This window comes from Emiliania huxleyi (assembly GCF_000372725.1).
Source record: "Emiliania huxleyi CCMP1516 unplaced genomic scaffold EMIHUscaffold_35, whole genome shotgun sequence".
Taxonomy (NCBI): Eukaryota; Haptophyta; order Isochrysidales; family Noelaerhabdaceae; genus Emiliania; species Emiliania huxleyi.
Genome location: NW_005199363.1, coordinates 291,612 through 315,792, shown reverse-complemented (window position 1 = coordinate 315,792; position 24,181 = coordinate 291,612). Strand labels below are relative to the sequence as shown.

Sequence of the window (24,181 nt, the reverse complement as noted above, 5' to 3'; positions counted from 1 at the left end):
ACCCGAAGTGTCTACCCGGCGTGGCCGGCGGCGCACAGGGATTCTCGATCGCAGTCGTGGTCGGTCAAGATCCCATCAATCCACATTCCCCACCCACCCCGCCCCCACCCCCCGCGATCGAGAAGGATCCCCATCTCCACTTTGCGCACGGCGGGCGCGCCGATTTTCGAGGCAAGCACGGCCAGTACTACTCCTTCTTCTCGGCGCCCGGCCTCGCGGTCAACCTCAAGCCCGAGGATGCAACGTTTGAGCTGCGGCAAAACGACGGCGCGACGCTGACGGTGGAGGGCTCCTTCATTACCGAGGCGCATGTGGTGGCGCGCGTCGGCCCTCCAGACCGCCCGGCGTGGGCCAACTTCTCCTTTTGGGCGTCGGAGCTCACAGAGAACAACTGGGGCTACAAGGTCATCAATGGCACCTGCGATGGCCGGCGCGTGCGGATCGGCAAGGGCAAGTCCAAGCGGTGCGAGGAGCTGACTGTCAGCGTGCACATGTCCACCGCCAGCTTCGAGGCAGGCAACTGGACGGTCACCGTCAAGGCCTCGCCCGTCTACAACCTCATCGCGGGGCCAGAACACCGACTTGATATTGGCTTTCGCGTCAAGGGCGACTACGCCGCGCGCTTCCTGCCGCACGGCATCTTTGGGCAGTCCTTCTCGTCGACGGAGCCGCGGCACGGTAAGGTGGACGCCTACCCTCACTCGGGCCACTTCCGCACCACGGCGATGGCCGAGGGCGCCATCGAAGGCGAGGCCGCCCAGTATGAGGTCGGCTCGCCCTACGCGACCCGCTTTGTCTACTCTAGATTCGAGACGACGCCGCAGCAGGGCGATTGGCCGCAGCATGTTCTGCTCGCGGGCGACCAGGACGGGAGTGTCGGCCGGAGGAGACGACGCCGCCAAAGGATACGTGTGTAGGAGTGTAGAGCATTGCAGCAGAGCTAGGACCCGTAGGTCGTTTTTGTGAATATGCAATATCTGAGACCCTGTGCAAAAAATGGCCATTAGTAGAGAGCCGTACTACGTACGTATATACGCTCGGCACACACCGAGACCGTGCATGGTGCAACTCTCTCGAGAACACTCAACTCACACGGGCGAGAGAGAGCTCGAGGCGAATTTCTCTAGACAGAAGGCCCGATTATTGAAGTGTGTGTCACTCTGTCAGAGCGAACGAGCTTCGTACCTAGGAGGCTCTCCCGCCGGCACGCTCTCGCCGGCGGCCGCTGCCTGGTCCCACCACCCGCTGCCGCTCGACCGCTGCCTGTGCTGCTGCTGGAGGAGCGACGCGCGCTCCTCCAGCAGCGCCGCTGCGAGCGCGTGCTGCTCTCGCCTCAGCGCCCGCAGCGCCGCCTGGATCGTCTCGAGCTCATCACGCGACGAGCCGTCCTCCTCCTCCTCCTCCTGCTCCTCCTCATGGTCGTGCTCCCGGTCGCAATCCTCGACCTCGCCTCGCCCGCCCTCGCGCCCGCCCCCGCCGCCGGCCGCGCCCCCTCCCCCGGCCCCTCCGGCCCGTCTGCCTCTCTCTCCCTCGGCGAGGCGGCCGTGACCGGCCCCCCGCGCCCTCCGCCGCCGCCGCTCGATCGCCCTCCGCCGGAGCTCGTGGGCGCGCCGCGTCTCCCTCTCCTGCTTCTCGCGCAGCACGAGCTCCATGAAGCCCGAGCCGACGATGCCTGACCCGAGAGTACCCGAGAGTGGATGCGCCGAGATGCGCCGAGATCCGAGATGCGCCGAGATCCGAGACGGTGCCCGCGGGGAGCGCGAAGAAGCCGACGCCGAGGAATGCCACCACGGATCCGAACATCTTTCCCGCGGTGGTGACCGGGTACACGTCGCCGTACCCAACCTGACACGGCAGGAGCCCGCCCGTCACAGCCGGGCCGGGCCCGGCTGCTGCTGCTGCGGCGGCGGCGGCGGCGGCTGCTTCTGCTGCTGCTGCTGCGGCGGCGGCGGCGGCGGCGGCGGCGGCTCGCATACTGCTGCCGCTGCTGCCGCTGCTACATCGTGCCGCTGCTACATCCGCTGCTGCTGCGACTATTGCAACCACCGTGGTGAGTGCGGTGACGGCCCACCACATCGACGAGAAGATGGAGCGGAAGTGTTCGGGCTGTGCGGGGTTCTCGAGGTAGTAGATGGTTGCCGCCGACATCAGGAGCAGGATGGCGGCGACGAAGGCGGCGACGCCGAGCTCCGAGCGCTGGTTGCCGAGCACTGTGAGAACGCGAGCGAAGGAGCGGAAGGAGCGCTCGAGGCGGAGGAGCGAGATGATGCGGAGAGTGCGGATGAGAGAGATGCCGCGCATCCGGTCGTCCTTCTCAAAGATCAAGTCAAAGGCGAAAGGCGGGATCGATGCGAGGTCGATGATCGCGAGCGGCGTCGACGCGTACGCGAGCCGCCAGCGCAGGCGAGCGTTCCAGCCGCAGCAGGCGACGGGTCCTCCCGGCGACTCGACGCAGGACCAGAGGCGTGCCGCGTACTCGGCGATGAAGACGAGGAGGGAGAAGAGCTCGAAGGCCATGTAGCCGACGCGGAAGGCCGTGCCCTGCCCCGTACCGACGTACGGATCCGAGTCGATGATGACCAGCACGACGTTGGTGATGACGAGAGCTATGAGGAAGGTCTCGAAGCGGCGGGCCGCGGTGTTGGCGCCGCTCAGGACGAGGTACGTCGCCTTGCGGGCGCTCACGCGAGAGTCACGAAGCACGTCCGACTCGCAACGATCGGCCTTGGGCTCCGAGAGACGTGACGTCGGCCGCCTCCGCGGCGGCAGAGGCTGCGGATCGGAGAGGGCTGTGATGAGCGCACGCCTGAGCCGCCGGCAAGGGTTTCGCGGCAGCCGTTGTGCGTCGTCGTCCAGGGTGATCATGCTGGCAGCGCGGCTCGACCCTTCGGCGTTGCGTACTTGCGTTTTTAGCTGGGGAGGCGGGCGGGGAACCTACTTGAGTTTCTTGTTTTCGGCAAGGCGGCACACAACACATGTGTGTATGTCCGAGATGGCCGCGGCAGAGGCCACGCGTCGCGCCGCCGGCCAAGCCCACAGCCTCTCCGCGGTCGAGTTGGTCGAAGATCGAAGATTACGGGATGTGACCGCAACTCGGGCAGCAACAGCGCGCTTGAGCTGTGCTGATCGACGACCCCATTTTTCTTACGCCTGTAAAAATTCTTCTTCGCGCTTCGCACCCCTCATGTGTGGTGGCGGCGTGCCGTCCTCCCATCCCTCCCTTGCGCCTTGGGTTGTCTGTTTTCTTTCTTTCTTTTCCTGAAATTCTTCTTTGCACAAGGTATGTACGTATGTAGGAAGGTGAAGAACAGCCAGGCTCGGACTGGACACCAACGCGGTATGGGTGGACGCTGGACAGATGATGACGGCACGCACGAGCGACGCACAGACACAAACAGGCTCACAAGACACACAGCCAGCGGGCTGCCACACACCCTGAGTAGGCGTACACATAACTCAGGGCCACCTAAGAAAGAAAGAAAGAAAACAGACACGCCAAACGAGGGATGGGACGAGGACAGGGTCCCCACCTGCACGAGCAGGGTTTTGGAAGAACGATCAGGGGGACAGGTGGGGCTCTCCTGCTCCTGACAAGGGACACGACAGGCTCGCAGCGCGGTGCGCGGTGGACTCCCACATCCACTGGCGGTCTCATCTCAGTCTAGCGACCTGCCTCCAGCTTGTCGCTGGCAGTCTCTCCTACTGTGCTGCATGAATGGTTGGGCAGGTGTGAACAACACCTCGTGACCACGGCGCCGCAGGCGCCTGTTGATGGGTCCAGGTGATAGCCCTGGATGGGCAATGCATACGCCTAGTTGGGCCTCAGATCGCCCGACCGCGTCCCGGTGCTCTGTCGGATTTGTGACGCCGCCGCACCGCGCCGCGGCCGGGGGCCCTCCGGAGGCCGAGGATGGCCGTGGCGGACCGGGACGAGCTCTGGGAGGTTCAGTGTCAGTGTATACATTGTAGAGACTGACCATGTGCACAATATCTCTCAGTCTAGCTAAGCCAGGGGAGGCGATGCCGGGGCCGTACAGCAGCTTGATGGTGCTTCGCCGGCGTGCGTCCCGGAGCGGTGCCGGACGGGCGGTCCGTGGGAGGAAAACTCAGGACAACGCCGACACTGCTCTGATTTGACCTTTTACTTCAAACAAAGCCAACCGCACGCGCCGCGACGCGGCGCGTGCGGTAGGCACTCGGGATTTTGTCAGATCGGCGTGTTCACGCCGGGATCGCGTCCTGAGTAACCTGCCCAACCATTCCTCCAGCAGAGTACCACAGGCACACTGACACAGGGGTGGCAGGGGCGGCGGCACGAGTCTCCCACATACTATGCGGGCCTCACTAGAGGTGCGGCCTGTGCGTGTCCTCGCCCTTGAGGGGGGAGGGGAAGGGGCTGTGTGTCTGTGCATGTGTGTGTGTGTGTGTGTGTGTGCGTGTGTGTGTGTGCGTGTGCGTGTGCGTGTGCGAGCCGCCCTGAACGCCACGAGCGCGCCGCGAGCGCCGTAGCGCCGGCGAGCGCCGTCGGCAGCGCGCGACCGGCACCCCAAAGCGGAGGTACATCAGGAGCCGCAGCCGGCCTGCTCTATCAGCCCCGCAGCCGCGGTGGCGCGACCGGACCGCGGTCGCTCCAGGCGCCTTTTGGCCCCGCTTCGTGGCATTTCTTCTTTGCCCTTGCTTGGCGCGATCGAATGCCGCACTCACGGCGTCAAGCAAAAGGCACCGGTGGTCAAGCAGTGGATAACGGAGATCATGGTCGGGAGGTGGCAATCCGGCGAGGCCACGATCACCTTCGGAGTGGAGCTCTTCAGCTGGACCACTCAGCGGGAGGTGCCGGGCGTCGGCTTTGTCACCCTCAAGCTGCGGACGTCGAGCATCACGTCTGCGATCTTTGACAAGAAGAGCAAGGTGCTCAAGATCCGCGGGATGGTGGAGGTGCCGATGGACGCGCTCAACCACTGGTACGACTCCTTTTCCAACCCCGGTGCGTCCCTGCCACACACCTTGCAACACGCTCCGGTCGATGATGCGCGCCGGCGTCGCCCTCTGGCGCGCGTGACATTGGGCAGCCACAGGAACTGGAACTCCGTGCTGCGCCTCGCCTCGTCGAGCACCAGCTCGCTATCCGCCACACGCGGCCCACTTCCTGCCCGCCCGTCTGTTGCAGGCTCGCCCAAGGGCTACCTCTGCCTCAAGTTCCAAAACGACGGGGAATTCACCGCGGTGGTCAAGGCGGTGCCGCGGCTCAAGCCGAGGGTCACCTTCCGGAACGGCAAGCTCGGTGGCAGCAGCGCTTCCGACGCTGGAGCAAGCAGCGCTTCTGGCGCCGGCGCCGCTGCCCGAGCCTCTGCTGCTGCCCGGTGCGATGAGCGAGCTGCCACGAGCCGCGGCACTGCCGCGAGCCGCGGCGGCGGCTCCAGCGCCGCATCGCGGCAGCTCGCGGCGGCCAGCAGCGGGAAGCAGCCCGCGCGCGCCAAGCCGAGGCCGCCTCCGCCCCACAGCTACGGAGGGCGCCAGACCACCCTCTCCGACCTCCGCGGCCCCCAGAGGCGGACGAACGCCCAGCAGCTCTTCGACGAAGCGAAGGACGGCGGCGACGGCGACGACTTTGAGTCTGATCGCCCTCCGCGCGGTCGGAGGGAGGGGCCCACCGGCGACGGCTGGAGCTTCAGCGAAGAGCCCGCCGTGCGCGCTCCGCCGGCGCAGCGGCGGCGGCTCAACAAGACCGCCGAGCTGGCCGGCGGCAGCCAGGAGGCTGCGCACGACCTCGACGAGGACGACTCGCAGCAGCCACCTTCCAGCTCGCAGGAGGAGTCGTCACAGGTCGAGATCACCGGCGTGCGCTCGCGCGAGGAGAAGGATGCGGAGGGCCGCGCGAACGCGATCGACGTCGACGGGCCGAGCGGCGAGGCGGGCGGCAGCGAGGCGGAGGCGCGGCCGGCGCAGCGGCCTCGCGTGGAGCGGAGCGTGCGCGAGCGGCTGGTGGAGCTCAAGAGCCTCCACGAGGAGGGGCTCATCTCGGAGGCCAACTTCGAGGCGCGGCAGCGCGTGATCCTCGACGACATGTACATGTTGTTGTTGTGACACGGGCGGGCGACCCTGAGATCGGCCTAGTCATGTGCCGCGTGCTCTTCACTGGGCGGGCACTGTCGCGGCTGCGGCAGCGAGTTGCAGCTCGAAACAGCACGCACCGCCCGGTCCGCGCCGCTACTCTACAAACTCTACGTGTACTCAGTTGACAGTTCCGAAGGCGCCGGTACGTGTTTTTTGTTTTCCCGCCCTCGCCGATTTAATTCGTCGAGATACACGAATCACGATAATACCCGATATACACGAAATGCGAGACTCGAGAGAGATGTGGGGGTGTGACACCTGACACGCACACGGGCCGCTGAGCGACGGTCGTCGGAAGTGTCGGGGAGCCCACACGAAAACTTTTTCTCTGAACTCCTCATCTCAATACCTCACCTCTTTGCACACCTCCTTCAACGACCGACCAGACGACCACCCGCGCCGATCCGCGATGATGATACATGATCCACACCTGCACTCTCTCCGGCTCCCCTGAATCCTGCCCCCTTCCTCCGCGACTCGGACTCCGGCCCGCGCTCTCCGCATCGGGGACGGCCCCCTCTCTCTCTCGCTCTCCCGCAGCGTGCTTCCTCTGCCCTCTCTCTCTCTCTCCTCGCCCCGCGACCAGCGCCCGCAGTAACACCACAACGGCCGAAGGCCCTCGCAAAGCACAGCTCTCTGTCTGTAGTCGGCGGCGGCCGGCGCCCCCCTGTATAGCTCCAACGCCTGTATAGCTCCGCCGGCCTGCCGCTCGCCGCTCAGTCGATCCACGACTCGCCGGTCATCTCCTTGGGCACCGGGATGCCCATGTACGTCAGCATCGTCGGCGCAATGTCGGCGACGCCCGCGTCCTTCCGGTCCGCCACCGAACGCTTCACCTTCTTCTCGCCCGTCTGGCAGACGAAGGGGACCGGCGTGCACGAGTGCGAGGTCATTGGCTTGCCCTCCTCCGTCAGCATCGTCTCGCAGTTGCCGTGGTCCGCGGTGATGAAGAGGCCGACGCCCTTCTGCAGACCCGGTGCGTCGGAGGCATGTCACGGTGCGCCGGAGGCATGTCGGGGTGCGCCAGGAGCATGTCGGGGCGTGTCGGGAGCATGTCGGGGCGTGTCGGGGGCGACGCGCTCGGAGGAGGAGGGTACGCGGAGGGGGTTGGGGGGTGGCGGAGGGGGTGGCGGAGGGGGGGTGCCTCTTTGCACGCGGCCGCAATCTTGCCGATGCACTCGTCGGTGTGCGCGGCTGCAATCATCGCCTTAGAAGGGAGCGGCTGCGGCTGGCTCGAGCCGCGGCCAGCTTGGGGGGGCGCGATTGTGGGGAGAGCGTGGGGGTGCGGGTGGAGGACATGTGCATGTGCATGCACATGTTGTTTTGCATGTGCATGCGCATGTGCGTGTTGTTGTGCATGCGCATGTGCATGTGCGTGTGCATGCGCATGTGCGTGTGCATGTGCGTGTGCGGCGTGTCTGGGCGTCTGGGCGGTGGGGCTCTAGTGTCATCCTTGTCGTAGAAGCCTAATGGTCATGGTTCGGGGGGGCGGGTGAGGGTGGGGGATCGGGGGGAGTCAGTCGGGCTGTGGCCTTTTCGTAGATGCCGGTGTGGCCGACCATGTCGGGTGCGGCGAGGTTGCAGACGAGGAAGGTGTGCTTGCCCGCCTCGATCTCGGCCACCATGTTGTTGGCGACCTTCTCGACCGTCATCTTTGGCGCGAGGTCGTAGGTCGCGACCTGGAGGGGGAGATGTGGGGAGATGTGGGGAGATGTGGGGAGATGTGGGGAGATGTGGGGAGATGTGGGGAGATGTGGGGAGATGCGGGGAGATGTGGGGAGATGTGGGGAGATGTGGGGAGATGTGGGGAGGTGGTGGGTTGCGACCTAGCCGGAGCAGTGGCGACGACACTGCGTGCCGAGAGTGATCTGTTGAAGGTCGTGCCTGGGGCCGCTCTCTCTCTCTCGCCCACCTTGGGCGAGTCCTCCAGCTGCCGCACCTCCCCCCTCATATCCCCCCATATCTCCCCCTATCTCCCCACCTTGGGCGAGTCCTCCAGCTGCCGCACTTCCCCCTCGAAGGGCGCCTCGCGCCCGCCGTTGAAGAAGAAGGTGACGTGCGCGAACTTCTCCGTCTCTGCGGAGTGGTACTGCGTGAGCCTGATTACGAATGGACGAGAGGTCAGTCGCCACTCCGTGAGAGTGCGGGTGAGCGGCACTGCGTCCGCCCGAGCTTCGACACCGTCTCGCTCAGCCCGTTGGATGACGAGCCCGGAGGGAAGATGGTCGGGATGCCGAGGTCTGCAAACTGCGCCGATAGCTTCGTCATCGAGATGGTCATGCCTAGCCCCGGGCTGCCTCGGGTCATCGCAATCTCCGGAGAGCCTGCTCCTCGAGACGGCACTGCCGGGCTTCCGCTCGACTGCAGAGTCGAAGAGCGGCTTCACCGCGATGCACCTGCGGGGCACCGTGCAAGCTGGCGCGTGACGGCAAACCTTGTCGGCATGCGTGTCGGCAGGCGCGGTGACAAAGCATGTTGGCGCGGGTGTCGGCAAGCGTGTGTCGGCAAGCGTGTGGCGTGGAATGGACGCGTGTCGGCGAGGGGAGAGCGTGGACACTCGAGCAGCTGCGGCGGCTCACTCGAACATCTCCTTCGCTCGGTCCGCGCGAAAGTTGAAGCAGACGAAGACGTCGCCATCCGCGATGCCGCCGCCGGGGCACACCCCTACAGGCAGGTCGCGGCGGATCTGGGTGGACCCCCGACAGGGAGGGCGGAGAGCCGCCCAGGCAGCCGCGCCCGTGGGCTCGATGAACTCGTCCGTCATCTTTTGCCCTACACGAAGGCTCCGAGCAGGTTCCGCGAAGGCGGGCTCCGCCGGCGGTCCGAGGAGCTCTCGTCATGTTTTGGCCGTGCATCGCTTCGATGAGGTCCTTGACCTTGCCGGCCTCGACATCGTAGGCCTTGACCTCCTTGTCGTACTCGCCCGCCCACTTCGCCTCCCCCCCGCTCGCGCGGCACATCACGTCGTATGCCTTTTGGACGCGCTCCCACCGCTTGTCGCGGTCCATGGCATAGTACCGCCTTGGTGGGAGGGGAGAGGCAGGAGATCGGGGCGGGCGCGCGTGTGGCGGTGCGGGGTGGAGACCTCCGGGGCTGGAGACCGGGAGGTGCCAGAGAGGGAGAGAGGGCGTCGCACTGGCCGCGTGCCGCTGCCTCGCACGGGCGGCTGTGCCGCGACGCCGGGGGAGAGAGGGAGCCGAGTGGCACAAAGTGTCATCGGAGCGCGTGAGGCCTCTCACCCCATGACTGAGGCGACCTTGCCGTAGTTGAGCTCGGCCAGCTTGTCCTCGAGCTCCTTCATGTAGCCGCCGCCCGACGTCGGCGCCTAGGATCCGCGCAGCGACGTCTGGGAAGGGTCCAGGAAAGGCCGCACGTCCGCTGCAGGAGACGTGCCGTGTCGCGCCCGTCCATGCAGCAGTGGAGGAAGAGCTCCTTGACGCCCTCGCCCTTGATGGCCTCGATGAGCGCGTAGATGTGCTGGTTGTGGCTGTGCACGCCGCCGTCGCTCAGCAGGCCCCACAGGTGCAGCCGCCCTGTGCCAGCGTTTGCCGCTTTGCACGCGTCGACAAGGGCTGGCCTCGTCGAGAGAGTCTTCTCTGAGATGGATTTGTTGATCTTGACGAGGTCCTGGTAGTCGACCGCGCCGGCACCGATTGTCAGGTGCCCGACCTCCGAGTTGCCCATCGTGCCATCTGGCAGGCCGACATACAGTCCCGCTGCACCGATGATGCCGTAGTGGTCAGAGTCCTCCTTGAACGCATCCATGACGGGCGTCTCCGCCTCCATGATGGCGTTGCCGTACGACTCGTCGCGCGAGCCCCAGCCGTCGATGACTATCAGGCACGCTCTCTTGTACGTCATCGTCGTTAACTCGCGCGTCTGCGAGCTTCTCGCCGACCGACGGCTCGCAAGAGCTCGGGGTGCAAACAGAGAAAAACTGCGCAACACCCAGCGACCGACGCTGATCTTAGCCACGGACGCGTCCACGGTGATGGGGACCGAGATGGGGGTGGTGCCGCAGCGCATAGTCGGCCACGAGGACCTGGCATCGATGCGGGCCGCGGACCTCGTCCTCGACGAGCTGAATGGGGTGACACCCGCCCGCCCGACCGAGGGGAAAGGCGGGCCGGATTGGGTCTATTCCCTCGACGACAAGGGCGGCTTTAGAGCGGACTGGGTGCTGGTGTGGGCGACCCCGCACCCGGACCTGGGACTGACCAGGGCCCACATCCAGTGTGTATGTGGGTCGAGACACTTGTGGTAGTGATTGGAGTGGTCTGACCAGCAAGTGTCCTGGTCGAGGCCCTCCGTAGTATCGCGAGGCGTCCCTCTTCCCTCGTTTGTAGAGGGATCGGCATCTGGACCCAAAGGTTGGTGCCCAGCAAGTGTGAGTGGTGAGCCAACCGACGACCCTCGTGCCTCGGGATCGACGGCCGATCGTCATGCGACTAGTTGGAGTAGCAGGAAGCGGAAATGGCGGGAGCGCTGCTCGGGATGGAGGGAGGCGCCTTGAGGATGGTGGCTCGGATGGCCAAACAACGGGCAATAACAGTGACACACCACTGGCAAGCGGTAGGGGTCCCTCTCGAGTCGCTCGGGACGGAGCGTTTCCCCACGCTAGCAGCTTGCCATATGGGTGCGGCCACAACTTCCGTACACTATTCCACGTGAAGCCGGAAGACGGGCCTGCGGCTACGAAAGTGGCTGAAGGGGTGGTTAGGAGGTTAGCACCATCCTTGAACGGATCTCCGGGCGCGTGCCGTGGAGGGAGGGGCGGAGGAGGGGATGAAGTTGAAGACGCGCCTCTGCGAGGCCATGCAGGGACGAGGGGTGGTTGTGTGTTTCGGGGGGAGAATATGCGTGCTCGTTTTTCTTCTAAAGCAATTCTTTTTTCTGTCCTCTCACCTCTGGGCGGAGTGGGGTGGCATATTTTTGTTCCTTTGTTCCACCATGCTTGAGCCTTGACCGCCTCCCCTGGCGCGCATCTCACGCACACTCATTCTGGCGCCGCCAGCCCCTTTGCCACCCCGCACGTGATGAGCCGCTCCCCAAAGAGCACGGGCGGCGCCGTGGCGTACACGTTGGTCACCGTGCCTGCCGGCAGCCGGAGGGCCGCCTCGATCTTTGGCATGCGCTGCTTGAGGTTCCGCCCCATGAAGACGAGCGAGGTCGGGCCCGCCGTGTGCAGCAGCGGCTCGAGGGTAAGCCGCCCCGCGACGCCGTTGAAGAGCCACCACGTGTCTCCAAGCCTGTTCACAGCTGGAGGTGTGAAGAGACGCTGGCCACAGTGATGAGGAGCCACGACGCTGTCTCCTGGAGCCGCCCTCCCCCTCCTCCCAGCACGGCGCGAGGCCCTGCCGCGCCGCCTCCGCCGCCGCCTCCTCGAAGCTGAGAGGCACCACTCCCTTGGAGCGGTACCTGTTCACAGCTCGAGGTGTGAGGAGACGCCGTTCACAGTGAGAGGGAACCGCTCCCGTGCTGCGGGTGCAGGTCGTCTGGCGGCGCCGCACGCATCAGCGCCTCGAGGCTCGTGCGGTCCGCGCTCCACCCGCCTGGCAGCCTGTCGGGGAGGGCGTGGAAGCACTCGGCGTCCTCCGCCATGTGCGCCTCCTCCTCCAGACTCGCCGGCCGCACTGCGCCGCCCTCGCTGCTGCGCCAGAGCGCCGTGTCGAGCCCAAAGACGAGCGCTGGGTCGATGGTCGCACGCTCGCCCCGCGTCGGCACCTTGGGCGCCTCCGGCACGAGCTCGTGTAGGTCGTCGAGCACCTGATGAATGAGTGAGTCATCCACTAGTATGAGCAGCTGCGCTAACCACTTGGCTCGTGCTGGCGCCGAGCGCCCGCCCTCTCGGGAGACCTCGGGCTGACATCGGCCGATCTCGGGGGGATCTCGGGCAGATCTCGGCGTCTCTTGACGAGCACGTCGTCGAGAAGGCGCTCGCCCGCCAGCTCCACCTTGTTGAGCAGGATCAGGTCGGTGCACTTTGCCTGGATCTTTGCGGTGTGCGTGAAGTTGTTTATGCGCGCGAAGTTGGCGCAATCGACGACCGTCACGACGCCGTCGACGCGCACGATGTCGCAGACCTTCTCGATCTCCCACACGAGAGGGCCAGGCATCGCAGACCCGCTCGCCTCCACGAGGATGCGGTGGGGGTTGAGCTCGTGCAACGCGCGGAGGGCGTCCGCCAGCTCGCCGACCTTGGTGCAGCACAAGCAGCCGTTGACTATCTCCCGCACCTCGACGCGAGAGTCCTGCGCAACAACGCGGTCCACACCAGCGTCGCCGTACTCATTCTTGAGCCACGCGCAGCTGTACCCCTCCGGCAGCTGGCGCAGCAGCGAGCGTATGACCGTCGTCTTGCCGGCGCCGAGGCATCCCGTCAGCACAGTCACGGGGACAATGCTCGGCCTCTCTCCTGCGGCCAAGGCGCCGAGGCCGACCGAGGCAGCCACCGCGGCCAGGTCGGGCTCCTCCGCCGGCGGGGCCAGCGCCAGCCGCAGCAGCGTCAGCTTGCCAGCCAGCGAGGAGGCGAGCGGCGACTCGGACGAGCCGAGCCGCGAGACGAGCAAGTCAATCTCGTCGACAGAGAGGCGCACGCTGGTCACGGTGCTGCCGAGCGCGGACTCGTGCGTGTCCCGCCCGAAGTTTGTGCCCTTTGTGTAGTCACCCACCAGCCGCTCGCGCGCCGAGAAGGCGACCGGCCCGCTCGCGCCGTCGGCCTCCGCGACGAGGCCGAGCAGGGTCGCCTTCTCGGTCTGCGAGAGCGAGACCGGAGCGCGCGCCGCGTCGCAGTCGGCGTCGAGGCAGGCCTCGTCACCACACTTGGGGATGGCCATGGGACAGCGGGCGGCCTGCTAGCGCCTCTAGCGGTAGCGGTAAAGGCGCAGCGAGGCGTGAACGGTGGCGACCGGGGACCGCCCTCGCCGACAGAGAGCCGAGCTGCTGCAAGGTGTTTCTTTTTCTGCCTTCGTTTTCTGTCATACTTACCGCGCGCGGAAATTCTTTTTCGACCCCACCTCCGAGCCAGCTCCTCTTCCCGCTTGCTCTGGTGATAGATCTCGATGTCGAGTTCTCTGCTCTCGCTCTCGCTGGTCGCCCTGACGCCGCGAGCCACGCCGCCGCGCATGTCGGACGACGACGCCTTTGCGCAGTTCGAGGCGTCGTACAAGCGGCCGGCGCCAACCGGCTTTGCGAGGCCTAGCACTGGCGGCGAGCTGCGAGAGTACCTCCTCGGAAAGTGGAGCATTCGGAAGGCGACAGTCTTCAGCGTCGGCGGTATCTCGGGCCGGTTTCAGGGAGTCGGCGAGTTTGTGGCGTATCCGCACGAGCGGCCGCTGCTCGCCTACTGGGAGAGAGGCATGTTTACGCCCGACAGCGGCGGCGCCCCCGTCGAGACGCGGAATCGGCTCATGTACGACTTTTCCGACTTGCGCAAGGTGGCCGTCTTCTTCGACCCGACCGAGGAGGCGCGCGGCGACGCGAGCTCCGTCGTCGCCGCGCTGCGCTTCGACCACTCCATCGACCCGAGCACGCTGCAGATGGCGGACGCGCCCGCGCCGGCGGGCGCGTCGGAGGACGAGGCGGGCGGCTACACTGGACACCTGGACATAGAGGCTGCGGGCGCCTTCCTCTCCACCTGGTCGGTCGGCTCCGCCGCCAACGAGGGCTCGATCCTCTCGATGCACTCGCGCGCCGTTGACCGGGACGAGCTGTGATGAGTGAAGAGCGCACATATGTTACTATCCTTTCTTCATACTCTTCTGCTGGCCCACCCTTCACGTCTTTTCTTACTATCATACGTGGACAGCGGTGTGGACAGCGGCGAGACGAGGCGATGAGGCGGCGCTGTTGGCGTGGCTTGAGAGCAAAGGGCGGGTCAACGTGCAACTCGCGATGTGAGCGGCAGCACCGTGATGGGCGCCGCCCGCCAAGGCCAAGAGCGGGCGGTCGAGCTGCTGCTGCAGCGCGGCGCGGCGCGGATGTCAACCTGCAGAGCAGCGGCGGCCTCACCGCGCTGATATATACTTCCCCATCACGAGCGGGTGGTCGAGCTGCTGCTGCAGCGCGGCGCAGAGATCGACTTGCATAACAGCGTCGGCTGGACCGCGCTGATGTACGCCGCTGACAACGGCCACGAGCGGGCGGTCGAGAGCTGCCGCTGCTGCTGCAGTGCAGCGCGGATGTCAACAAGCAGGCCAGCGACGGCTTCACCGTGCTTATGATCGCCGCCAACAACGGCCACGAGCGGGCGGTCGAGCTGCTGCTGCAGCGCGGCGCGGAGGTCGACTTGCAGGACAGCGACGGCTGGACCGCGCTGATGTGTGCCGCCGACAACGGCCACGAGCGGGTGGTCGACTTGCTGCTGCGGCGCGGGGCGAATATCAACAAGCAGAGGAGCGATGCAGCACCGCGCTGACGTACGCCGCCAGCTGGCGACCAAGTCGACGAACCCGATGACGGGCGAGGCGCTCGAGTACACAGGGCTCTTCTCGCACCACATGCTGCGCAGGCAGATCCGAGAGTGGCAAGAGGCGCATCCAGGACGGTAGGTTTGTGTGGCGTTTGTGGAGGGGGGGGGGGAGGGCGAGGGGAGGGCGAGGCGACCGCGCAGCGGAGGAGCAGCGCCTCCCGCCGAATCTGCCGGCGACCCTCCGCCGAATGAGGAGGGCAGCGGGACCATGTCCATGTCCATGTCCATGTCCATGTCCATGTCCATGTCCATGTCCACGTCCACGAGAGTCGAGAGTCCACGGCTCTACGCACTATACTCATACATTAACACATACGTACTCATGGGGCTGCCAATACGGTACCTCGGCAGTAACAAACACATACGCCGCCGCGCGCACAACCGCACACGGCGCGCCTCGCGCACAGCACGGCGCGCGGCCTAGCGCCATCTTGGGGCGCGGCGACACGGCCGAACGCGAGGATCCGCTCTCTCCGCGCTCGATCAACAACCCCCCCCCCTCCTAGGACACACCTAACTCCTCCTGCAGCGTGGCCCGCTCCGGGCTCTAATCGGCCCCGAGGAAGCGCCGTGTCGCGGGCGCCGCACGGAGCGCCTCGCTCGCCACCACGCAGTCGAGGTACGCCTGCAGCGGCCCCATCCGGTCGGCTCCCTCCGCCGCGAGATCGGCGGCCGTCGGGAGAAGTGTCGGGAGGCGGAACTTGGCGGGAAGCCTGCACCCGCTCGCGCGCACTTCGGGCGCGTGACTGCAGAGCAGCTCGTCGTGCAGACGCACGAACTGCGAGAAGCGCCTCGACACCCCCCACGCCACCGCCTCTGGCTGGCCGCTGCATTCTGCCGCGCCGCCGCCTGCTGCTGCAGCGCCGTCGGCGGGCGCCACGGCGGGCACGCCCTCCACTCGCATCTCGTAGACGACGTGCTGCCGCCCCCAGCTTGGCGAGCCGGGCTGCGAGCCTTTCGTCTCGCCCGAAGGGGCGTGCCCGACGATCCGAACGACCGCCTATGGCACAGAAGCCCAATCCGTTGCGACTCGGCCGACACGATGCGCGTCCAAAGCAACCGGCCGCACCGCCGCCCTCGCCGCCTCGCCAGCACCGCCTCGCACCTCCTCGGCGGGCTCCGACTCCGCCAGCGCCGCCAGCGTCCCCTCCCCCTCCTCCCCCTCCTCCGCCGCCGCCGTCGCCTCCGCCGCCGCCTCCTCCTCCGCCGCCGCCTCCGCCGCCGCCCAATACTGCTGAGCCTCCTCCCGCGCGGCCGCCGCCTCCGCTGCCACCTCCGCCGCGTCCACCTCCGCTGCCGCCACCACCGCCGCCGCCGCTTCCGCCGCCGCCACCTCCGCCGCAGCCGCCGCCGCAGCTTCCTCTGCCGTCACTTCCTCCCCGGCCGCCGCCCTCGCCCACCGTATCAGCGCGTCGGGCTGCTGAAGGTGCGCAGCCGCCGGATGTGACACCGCTTCCGCCGCGGCAGGTAGACGCGTGGCATAGGCCAACTCTTCGGCCGCTGCAGCCTCCTCGTCCTCTTGTGCCGCCGCCTCTTCCGCCGCCTCGTCCTCCGCATCCTTGTCCGCCAACCACGCCGCCTCGGCAGCCGCCGCCGCTTCCGCCGCCGCCTTGGCCACAGCCGCCGCCGCCGCCGCCCTCGCCGAGAATGCGGCCGCCTCGGCCTCTCTCTGTGCTGCTGCCTTCTCCTCGGCTGCCTTGGCAGCTGCCGCCGCCTCCGCAGCCCTCGCCGACGCTGCCCAGCCCGCCGCCACCCTCGCCGCCGCTGCCCAATCCGCCGCCACCCTCGCCGCCTCCGCAGCCGCCGCCTCCGCCACCCTCACCGCCTCTACGGCCTCCGCCTCCGCCTTAGCCACGGCTGCAGCCTCCGCCTCTGCAGCCTCCGCCTCGGCGGCTGCCTTCTCAGCCACCGCCGTGGCCACAGCTACAACGTCCAAATTCGTGTGCAGGAGGAGACGCGCCGCCTCAAACGCAACTTTATCCGTTGCGGCCTCTCCACCCGCCGCAGCCTCTGCCTCGACCGCCGCCGGCTCCTCTGCCGCCTTGGCTGCAGCCGCCGCCGCCGCCTCTGCCGCAGCCGCCGCCTCTGCCACCATCGCCGCCGCTGCTTCGCTGAGGCTTCCATCGATTTCTGCGTGCGCCTTCCCCGCTTCGCCATCAATTTCCGCCTGCGCCTCCCCCGCTTCGGAGGCGGGTGATGATCGGCAGAGGGAGTACACATACACACCGCCCATCCCAAGCACCAACGCGGTGATCAGGGCGAGCAGTGACGAGCGCTCGGACTCAGCCGGCGCGTCAGCCACAAGAAAGGGAGCGGTCGACGCCGCCTCAGCTGGCTCCGTGTTCTGCAAATCCGCGTTCGAATCAGTGTACAAATCCTCTGCCGCAGCGCAGCCCACACCAGGCAGAGTCATGGCAATTGAGAACAAAGAGAGAGGACGCCACGCTCCCACCCAATGCTTGCTTGTGCGATTGACATGACCTCGGAAGCATGGCAAAAAGAATTTTCCCACTATTTTAAAATCCTAAAGAATTCGTGAAAGCCCCCTCACAGCACGCTGGCACGACAAGGGCGCGATTTTCACGGCCGGCGCATTCCATTCGAATGCGCCCGCCGCGCCGGCAGACTGTTGGATGGATGGCCACACACAGTCGCGAAGGTGGGTGAAGTCCGTGCGGCGCCGTGGCAGCGGTGGCCAGGCGGCCCCTCTCGGTGCGTGACGGGGGATGGGGTTGCGCACAGGGGTGGCGATTTACTGGTATAGCCCCCCAGAACAATCAAACACTCTACGGCCAAAAAATCAAATGGTGGCAAAATCTGACAAAAATCGGGAAAATCGGCAAAATACCCGGTATTTTCCAGGTATACCCGGGGTTTCCCATCGATGCTGTCCGCACGAGCGTGACTCGCCACTCCACGACTCCACGACCCTCCACGACCGCCGAAAAGTTCTCCCACTCGCGCCCTCCTCTAAACCGAGTCCTCTCTACAGTTACATACATACCCGCAAAATACCCGGTATTTTGCCAATTTGGCTGAATTTGGCCGCAAACCAGCCTCAGACTCGGCTCAGATCCCGAAAATTTGATGATTCCACGGAGTTTCGTAATTTACCATACCACTCTCTGCTCATACCATACCACTCCCTAGGAGAATCCGCCTCCTTGGCGTGCGGGCGATCAGGGGTCCGATCGGGAGTCGAGGGGTGTCTCAGGCGAACCAGCATGGGCATATTAGGGGGGCCATCACCAAAACATTTGGAGCGAGAGACACATTTGTTAACATTTGTGTGGAGACATTTGTTTTTCTCCACCTACCTGCACGGGGCCACACACAGTAAACAACAAACCATATCATCATCATCACACAGTCAAAGCGCCACAAAACCATCAGAGATGTAGGTGTAGTGTTGGCAAAACAAGACACAGAAATCGCACAGAATCACAGCGGGAGGAAAGCGGCGAGTCGCAATTCCTGGGGTCCTTGTGGCGGGCCACCCTGTCCAGAGAGGCATGGATGCCAATGGAATCAGAGGGCGACGAGGTCTGTTTGGAGCGGGGCCTGCAGGGCATCTTTAAGCTGACACCTCTCTCAGGACCGGCACCTGTAAGAGATAAGGCGTCCCGGTGTGAACGTGTTCCACACCCCTCACCCGTGTGCGTGTCTCTCTCGGACGGAGAGAGGAGCCACCCTCCCTTCCTCCTGTGTCCGTGTCTGTCCCGCGCACATTGTCATGGAAGGTGGAGCGCGCACATTGTAGCGAAGTCATACTTAGTCCTTTACTGTTTACGATTTCCGACAGCACCGGACCGAAATAGCCTTTTTTGACCGCCCGGGCAATCTCGGCGCACCCACAACCCTCTGTTCCCCGCTCCACGACCCTCAGAGTGTTACGAGCCTCGTACGAGCCTCGAACGCCCCTCGTGCGCCACCGCCCTCACCAAATCCACCGTGTTGGACCCGTGCAATGTACTGGGGCGGGGAGCTCGCCTCTTCTGTGATCGGACCTCTGGCTGACAGCGAGAAGCGCGAGACGCTCGCCCTCCTTCTCACGTCGACACCAGCATCATGTCGGCCGCCGACGTTGCCGCAGCCGGTGCGAGCACCCCTTCCTCAGCCAACTTTGGGCGACAGCTATGAGAGCGATAAGATGGTCGGAGGTTCGCCCTTTGTGTCCGCTGAGGCTGTGCTCTCCGCCGAGGCTGTGATCTACGAGAGCGCTGCCCGAGCAGCGCTCCGAGCAGAGGCGTTGGCGAGAGAGGCTGAGGAGGCTACGAGGCGTGAGAACTCGATGCAGAAGAGGCAGCTGGATGGACGCGTGTGCTTTGATCTCCGACAAGTTGACGGCGGCTCGTCAACAAAGCCCAAAGTCGCGAGCAGCGTCTGGATTCAGGGTGCCCAGAGGTGGGCTTGATACATGATAGAGCGAGAGAGGAGCGTCGTCGTAGCCGCGTGTCACGTGACTTTGGGATGCGTCGTTAGCCGTGCTTCATTGAGTATCCCTGCCAGTGTATGTCGTTGGCCATGAAACTAGCTCGCTTCCGCAACCCCGCCCTTGTGTCTTGACGTCGCTCCCCGTGACACACCGTCACCGACCCACCGTGCCGCTCCCGCGCGGGGCCGGTGGGCCGTGAGCGCGGTGTCTGCTGCCAGCCTGCACAGTGTGCAGACATCCGTGTTGTGCCTGCCCTCTTTGCCTAAATTCTTTGATTTGGGGGGGGATGGGGCGGTCGAGTGCCTCCCTCGAGTGCACAGCTAAGTGCCTCGCCGTTCTCGCAGGAGTTAGGCGGCTCCCGTGGTGTCCCTGTGTTCGTGCCAGTGCGCGCCAGTCCCGTTCCGAGAGGCTGTAAATTCTTTTTGTCGGTGCTGTTCGCTAGCATGAGCACTCTATTGAGTGGCGGCGGCGGTCCTCTATTGACGGCTGAGCTACTGAAGCTGATCGTGCGCCTGCTCAAGAAATTGCCAAAATTGGCCCTCAGATTTGTGCTCACTGCCCTCTCGCCTGGCGCGCACTTCAAGCGGCTGGCGCTCGTCACCGCTCTGCAGGCGCTTGCGTCGCTGGTGCACTACGCGCGCAAGCTGTGGGCGCGCGGCTCGAGCGTGGCGTGGCAGCGGCTCGCCAAGGCGAGGAACTACGACGAGTACTCCGTCGCGGCGCGCGAGGTCGAGTCGGACGCTCCGCCGGCCGGCGACGCGCTCTCGGGCCCGCAGGAGAGCTTCTTTGCGACGCTGCGTGAGCGGGCTGCCAACTACGCGAGGCTGCAGGCCGAGGGCGACGAGTACGGCCTCATGTTCCACCTCCGCTCCGAGCTGATGCGGCAGCAGCTCGGCAACCGCGGCTACGCGCGCGAAGGCTCAAAGTGGCTTCGCGAGCACTCGACCGCCCGCGAGGCCATCGCGCACTACCAGGCCCACGTCTGCGAGGCGCTGCGGTACATTGCGTCTGGCGCGGCGCCCTCGTCCTCCGCCGCACGGCAGCGCCTCGCCTTCGTCAACGAGACGCGCCACTCCTACGGCCAACACCGCCCTCCTCCTCCGGGCCTCGGCCGTGCCTCTCCTGTGGCTCACTCCTCTCCTGTTGCGTAGGCCGCACCGCCCTGCTACTCTCGGGCGGCGGCGCGTTCGGCGTCAAGCACATCGGCGTCGTGATGGCGCTGCACAAAGAGAGCCTGATGCCCCGCATCCTCTCTGGCACATCGGCCGGCTCGATCGTCGCTGCGTATTGCGGCACAAAGACGGACGAAGAGCTGCAGGAGATGCTCTTTGAGGACCCGACGCAGCACATCGTCGCCCTCCTCTCCTCCCTCCCCTTCTTCGGCGTGCAGCGAGGCGCCTCCGAGGCGAGCCTCGACTCGCTTCTCCGCGACGGAAGCCTCGCCGACCTCGCTCGCCGCAGCCGCAACAGCAGCGCAAACGCGTGCGCGGGCGCGGCGGCGGCGGGCGCCGCCACCACCGCCGCTGCCTCCTCCGCCAGTGGCGCTGAGGTTGCGGCCTTGAAGCCGCCGATGCCGGCCGCCGGTCCGGAGGCGGCGGCGGCGGCGGCGCGGGAGGCGGCGGCGCGCGCGTCGAGTTTGCTGCGCGAGGCGGCGAGGCCGTTGAAGAATGTGGCACAGGGAAAGGTGATGATGGACCAGGGCGTGCTGCGCGACGCGCTGCGTCACTTGTGCGGCGACTTGACTTTCCTCGAGGCGTTCGACCGCACCGGCCGGGTGCTGAACATCGTCGTCACGCGCTCGGATGGACCTGTGAACAGCGTCTCTTCACACCTCCTGCTGTGAACAGGTGCTGAACATCGTCGTCACGCGCTCGGATGGACCTGTGAACAGCGTCTCTTCACACCTCCTGCTGTGAACAGGTGCTGAACATCGTCGTCACGCGCTCGGATGGACCTGTGAACAGCGTCTCTTCACACCTCCTGCTGTGAACAGGTGCTGAACATCGTCGTCACACGCTCGGATGGACCTGTGAACAGCGTCTCTTCACACCTCCTGCTGTGAACAGGTGCTGAACATCGTCGTCACGCGCTCGGATGGACCTGTGAACAGCGTCTCTTCACACCTCCTGCTGTGAACAGGTGCTGAACATCGTCGTCACGCGCTCGGATGGACCTGTGAACAGCGTCTCTTCACACCTCCTGCTGTGAACAGGTGCTGAACATCGTCGTCACGCGCTCGGATGGACCTGTGAACAGCGTCTCTTCACACCTCCTGCTGTGAACAGGTGCTGAACATCGTCGTCACGCGCTCGGATGGACCTGTGAACAGCGTCTCTTCACACCTCCTGCTGTGAACAGGTGCTGAACATCGTCGTCACGCGCTCGGATGGACCTGTGAACAGCGTCTCTTCACACCTCCTGCTGTGAACAGGTGCTGAACATCGTCGTCACACGCTCGGATGGACCTGTGAACAGCGTCTCTTCACACCTCCTGCTGTGAACAGGTGCTGAACATCGTCGTCACCCGCTCGGATGGACCTGTGAACAGCGTCTCTTCACACCTCCTGCTGTGAACAGGTGCTGAACATCGTCGTCACGCGCTCGGATGGACCTGTGAACAGCGTCTCTTCACACCTCCTGCTGTGAACAGGTGCTGAACATCGTCGTCACGCGCTCGGATGGACCTGTGAACAGCGTCTCTTCACACCTCCTGCTGTGAACAGGTGCTGAACATCGTCGTCACGCGCTCGGATGGACCTGTGAACAGCGTCTCTTCACACCTCCTGCTGTGAACAGGTGCTGAACATCGTCGTCACGCGCTCGGATGGACCTGTGAACAGCGTCTCTTCACACCTCCTGCTGTGAACAGGTGCTGAACATCGTCGTCACGCGCTCGGATGGACCTGTGAACAGCGTCTCTTCACACCTCCTGCTGTGAACAGGTGCTGAACATCGTCGTCACGCGCTCGGATGGACCTGTGAACAGCGTCTCTTCACACCTCCTGCTGTGAACAGGTGCTGAACATCGTCGTCACGCGCTCGGATGGACCTGTGAACAGCGTCTCTTCACACCTCCTGCTGTGAACAGGTGCTGAACATCGTCGTCACGCGCTCGGATGGACCTGTGAACAGCGTCTCTTCACACCTCCTGCTGTGAACAGGTGCTGAACATCGTCGTCACACGCTCGGATGGACCTGTGAACAGCGTCTCTTCACACCTCCTGCTGTGAACAGGTGCTGAACATCGTCGTCACGCGCTCGGATGGACCTGTGAACAGCGTCTCTTCACACCTCCTGCTGTGAACAGGTGCTGAACATCGTCGTCACGCGCTCGGATGGACCTGTGAACAGCGTCTCTTCACACCTCCTGCTGTGAACAGGTGCTGAACATCGTCGTCACACGCTCGGATGGACCTGTGAACAGCGTCTCTTCACACCTCCTGCTGTGAACAGGTGCTGAACATCGTCGTCACACGCTCGGATGGCCGCGCGCCGCCGCTGCTCTGCAACTACCTCACGACGCCGCAGATGGTCCGCTACACTCTCTGGCCTCGCTGCACCATGTCTTCTCCTACCAACTCTGAGCGCGTCGTACAGGTCGTCTACTCGGCGTCGCTCGCGTCGTGCTCCATCCCCGGCGTGTACGACGCGGTCGAGCTGATGGCAAAGGACCGCCACGGCGCCCTCGTCCCGTACTTCAAGACGGGCGGACACCGGTGGCTGGATGGCGGGGCGGGCAGCCAGCTGACCTGGCAGGTGGCGCTTCACGCCACGTGCCGTGAGCAGGCCCGACAGAAAGGTTCCAGGAAGGCTCCAAGAAGGCGCCTCTTCACGCCACGTGCCGTGAGCAGGTGGACGGACGGCGGCTTGCAGGCCGACCTCCCCAAGCAGGGGGTGACCGAGTTTTTCAACGGGAAGCCAGGGGGGTGGTGTCGCTTTCCGCACGTTTTTTTGGGGAGGGCCGCACGCCTTGTTTGCCCCCCCCCCCCCCCCAGGTCAACCAGTTCATCGTCTCGCAAGTCAACCCCGTCGCCCCGCTCGTCGTGCCCGCCCCCGCGCCGCCCCTCGTCACCGAAACACTCCTCTGCCTCAAGCACCAGCTGCTCGGCGCCCTGTCCGGCCTAAGCCAGTTCGCCTCCGGCCACCTCATCCGGCCCTTCGGCTTCCGGGCCGCCGACATGCTCCCGAGTGCACGGAGCGAGATCGCCCGAGATCACCCGAGATCGCCCCAGACGTAGGTCGCCGACATGTTCCTGCAGGAGTACGAGGGCACCGTCACTATCTACCCGCGCTGGTCCGTCCTCGAGCTCCTGTCCTTCCTCTCCAACTTTACCGTCTCGCGCGTCGAGGCGCATGCAAGCTGTTAGTCATGACTGGGTCTCACCTCCTCACTTCCCACCTCGGCACGTCGAGGCGCCGTTCACAGGACGCAACGGTGTCCTCACTCGACCATCTCCCCATATCTCCCCATATCTCCCCCTATCTCGAGGACGCAACGGTGTCCTCACTCAACCATGACCGACACTAGGCGTACATCCTCGACGGCGAGCGAGCACCTAAAAAAGAAATATATCGCGAGCCGACACTTCTTCTCTTCTAGGCGTACATCCTCGACGGCGAGCGAGCCACCTGGCCTCACCTCGAGCTCATCCGCTCTCTCACCGACATCGAGTACACTCTCGACGCGGTGGCGGCCGAGCTGCAGTGCGTCGTCCACGGGAAGCTGATGCGCCAGCACTCGCGCTCCTCGTACGGCGGCTCGTCGGCCCAGCTCGCAGAGATGGGGAACAGCAGGCCCTCGCGCGCCAACTCCAACGCAGACGTCGTCTCCCTCGGCGGCGGCGGCGCGGGCCCCATGCAAGGAGGGCGGATGCCGTCGTACATCTCACTCGACGCATACAGCGGCCGCGGCCGCGCCAAGGAGCAGCCCGCCGACGCGGCGAGCAGCACGCCACGCAAGATGGTCGGCGTCGCATCGCACGCCTCGCTCTTTGCGCTCGGGTCGTCACTCGACCTCGCCGGCGGCGGGGATGAGCCTCCGGCCTCGGTCGGGTTTAGCCTCTGACGCCCCCTACATAAAGTAGGGGATGTGGGGCACCTTTTATTCATGATAGCATGCATGCCTCATGCGCATATCCAGTTCCACGCTCAAGAGACGGCGA

General features: G+C 65.3%; 5 protein-coding genes across 5 annotated transcripts; 1 reads left to right on the top strand and 4 right to left on the bottom strand.

The window, feature by feature from the left end:
* Nucleotides 1–1,163: 1,163 nt before the first annotated feature.
* EMIHUDRAFT_101833 (hypothetical protein) lies at nucleotides 1,164–2,865 on the bottom strand (the record flags this gene model as incomplete). Its single annotated transcript, XM_005772851.1, has 3 exons — nucleotides 1,164–1,403; nucleotides 1,678–1,845; nucleotides 2,047–2,865. 3 exons carry the CDS (start codon nucleotides 2,863–2,865, stop codon nucleotides 1,164–1,166), a joined length of 1,227 nt encoding a protein of 408 aa, XP_005772908.1.
* A 3,579-nt stretch (nucleotides 2,866–6,444) lies between these two features.
* PGMI1 (2,3-BPG-independent phosphoglycerate mutase) lies at nucleotides 6,445–10,011 on the bottom strand. The gene is made up of 11 exons (XM_005772850.1): nucleotides 9,508–10,011; nucleotides 9,354–9,439; nucleotides 8,957–9,135; nucleotides 8,851–8,880; nucleotides 8,694–8,778; nucleotides 8,461–8,510; nucleotides 8,282–8,396; nucleotides 8,096–8,213; nucleotides 7,647–7,793; nucleotides 7,259–7,321; nucleotides 6,445–7,079 (listed from the first exon to the last, which is right to left on the bottom strand). The coding sequence occupies exons 1-11, from the start codon at nucleotides 9,973–9,975 to the stop codon at nucleotides 6,831–6,833; spliced, it is 1,590 nt and encodes a 529-aa protein (XP_005772907.1). The 5' UTR covers nucleotides 9,976–10,011; the 3' UTR covers nucleotides 6,445–6,830.
* A 1,099-nt stretch (nucleotides 10,012–11,110) lies between these two features.
* Nucleotides 11,111–12,950, bottom strand: EMIHUDRAFT_208346 (hypothetical protein; the record flags this gene model as incomplete). The annotated part of the gene is made up of 4 exons (XM_005772849.1): nucleotides 11,111–11,363; nucleotides 11,458–11,515; nucleotides 11,583–11,880; nucleotides 12,036–12,950. The coding sequence occupies 4 exons, from the start codon at nucleotides 12,948–12,950 to the stop codon at nucleotides 11,111–11,113; spliced, it is 1,524 nt and encodes a 507-aa protein (XP_005772906.1).
* Nucleotides 12,951–15,131: 2,181 nt separating this feature from the next.
* EMIHUDRAFT_208344 (hypothetical protein) lies at nucleotides 15,132–15,488 on the bottom strand (the record flags this gene model as incomplete). Its single annotated transcript, XM_005772848.1, has 1 exon — nucleotides 15,132–15,488. One exon carries the CDS (start codon nucleotides 15,486–15,488, stop codon nucleotides 15,132–15,134), a length of 357 nt encoding a protein of 118 aa, XP_005772905.1.
* A 3,021-nt stretch (nucleotides 15,489–18,509) lies between these two features.
* EMIHUDRAFT_450947 (hypothetical protein) lies at nucleotides 18,510–24,084 on the top strand (the record flags this gene model as incomplete). Its single annotated transcript, XM_005772847.1, has 11 exons — nucleotides 18,510–19,141; nucleotides 19,364–20,132; nucleotides 20,171–20,403; nucleotides 20,668–20,793; nucleotides 22,473–22,550; nucleotides 22,617–22,792; nucleotides 22,871–22,913; nucleotides 23,015–23,188; nucleotides 23,258–23,368; nucleotides 23,620–23,841; nucleotides 23,941–24,084. Exons 1-11 carry the CDS (start codon nucleotides 19,097–19,099, stop codon nucleotides 24,082–24,084), a joined length of 2,121 nt encoding a protein of 706 aa, XP_005772904.1. The 5' UTR covers nucleotides 18,510–19,096.
* Between the last annotated feature and the right edge of the window lie 97 nt (nucleotides 24,085–24,181).

Bases quoted from the DNA above. Each gene is read 5' to 3' on its own strand.
- PGMI1 (XM_005772850.1), bottom strand. From the start codon at position 9,975: ATGACGTACAAGAGAGCGTGCCTGATAGTCATCGACGGCTGGGGCTCG. The intron at 9,136-9,353 runs GTGAGAGGCCTC...CCTCCCACCAAG, and splicing joins AAGGTCGCCTCAGTCATGGG to GCGGTACTATGCCATGGACC. The intron at 8,214-8,281 runs GCGGACGCAGTG...ATTCGTAATCAG, and splicing joins GAGACGGTGTCGAAGCTCGG to GCTCACGCAGTACCACTCCG.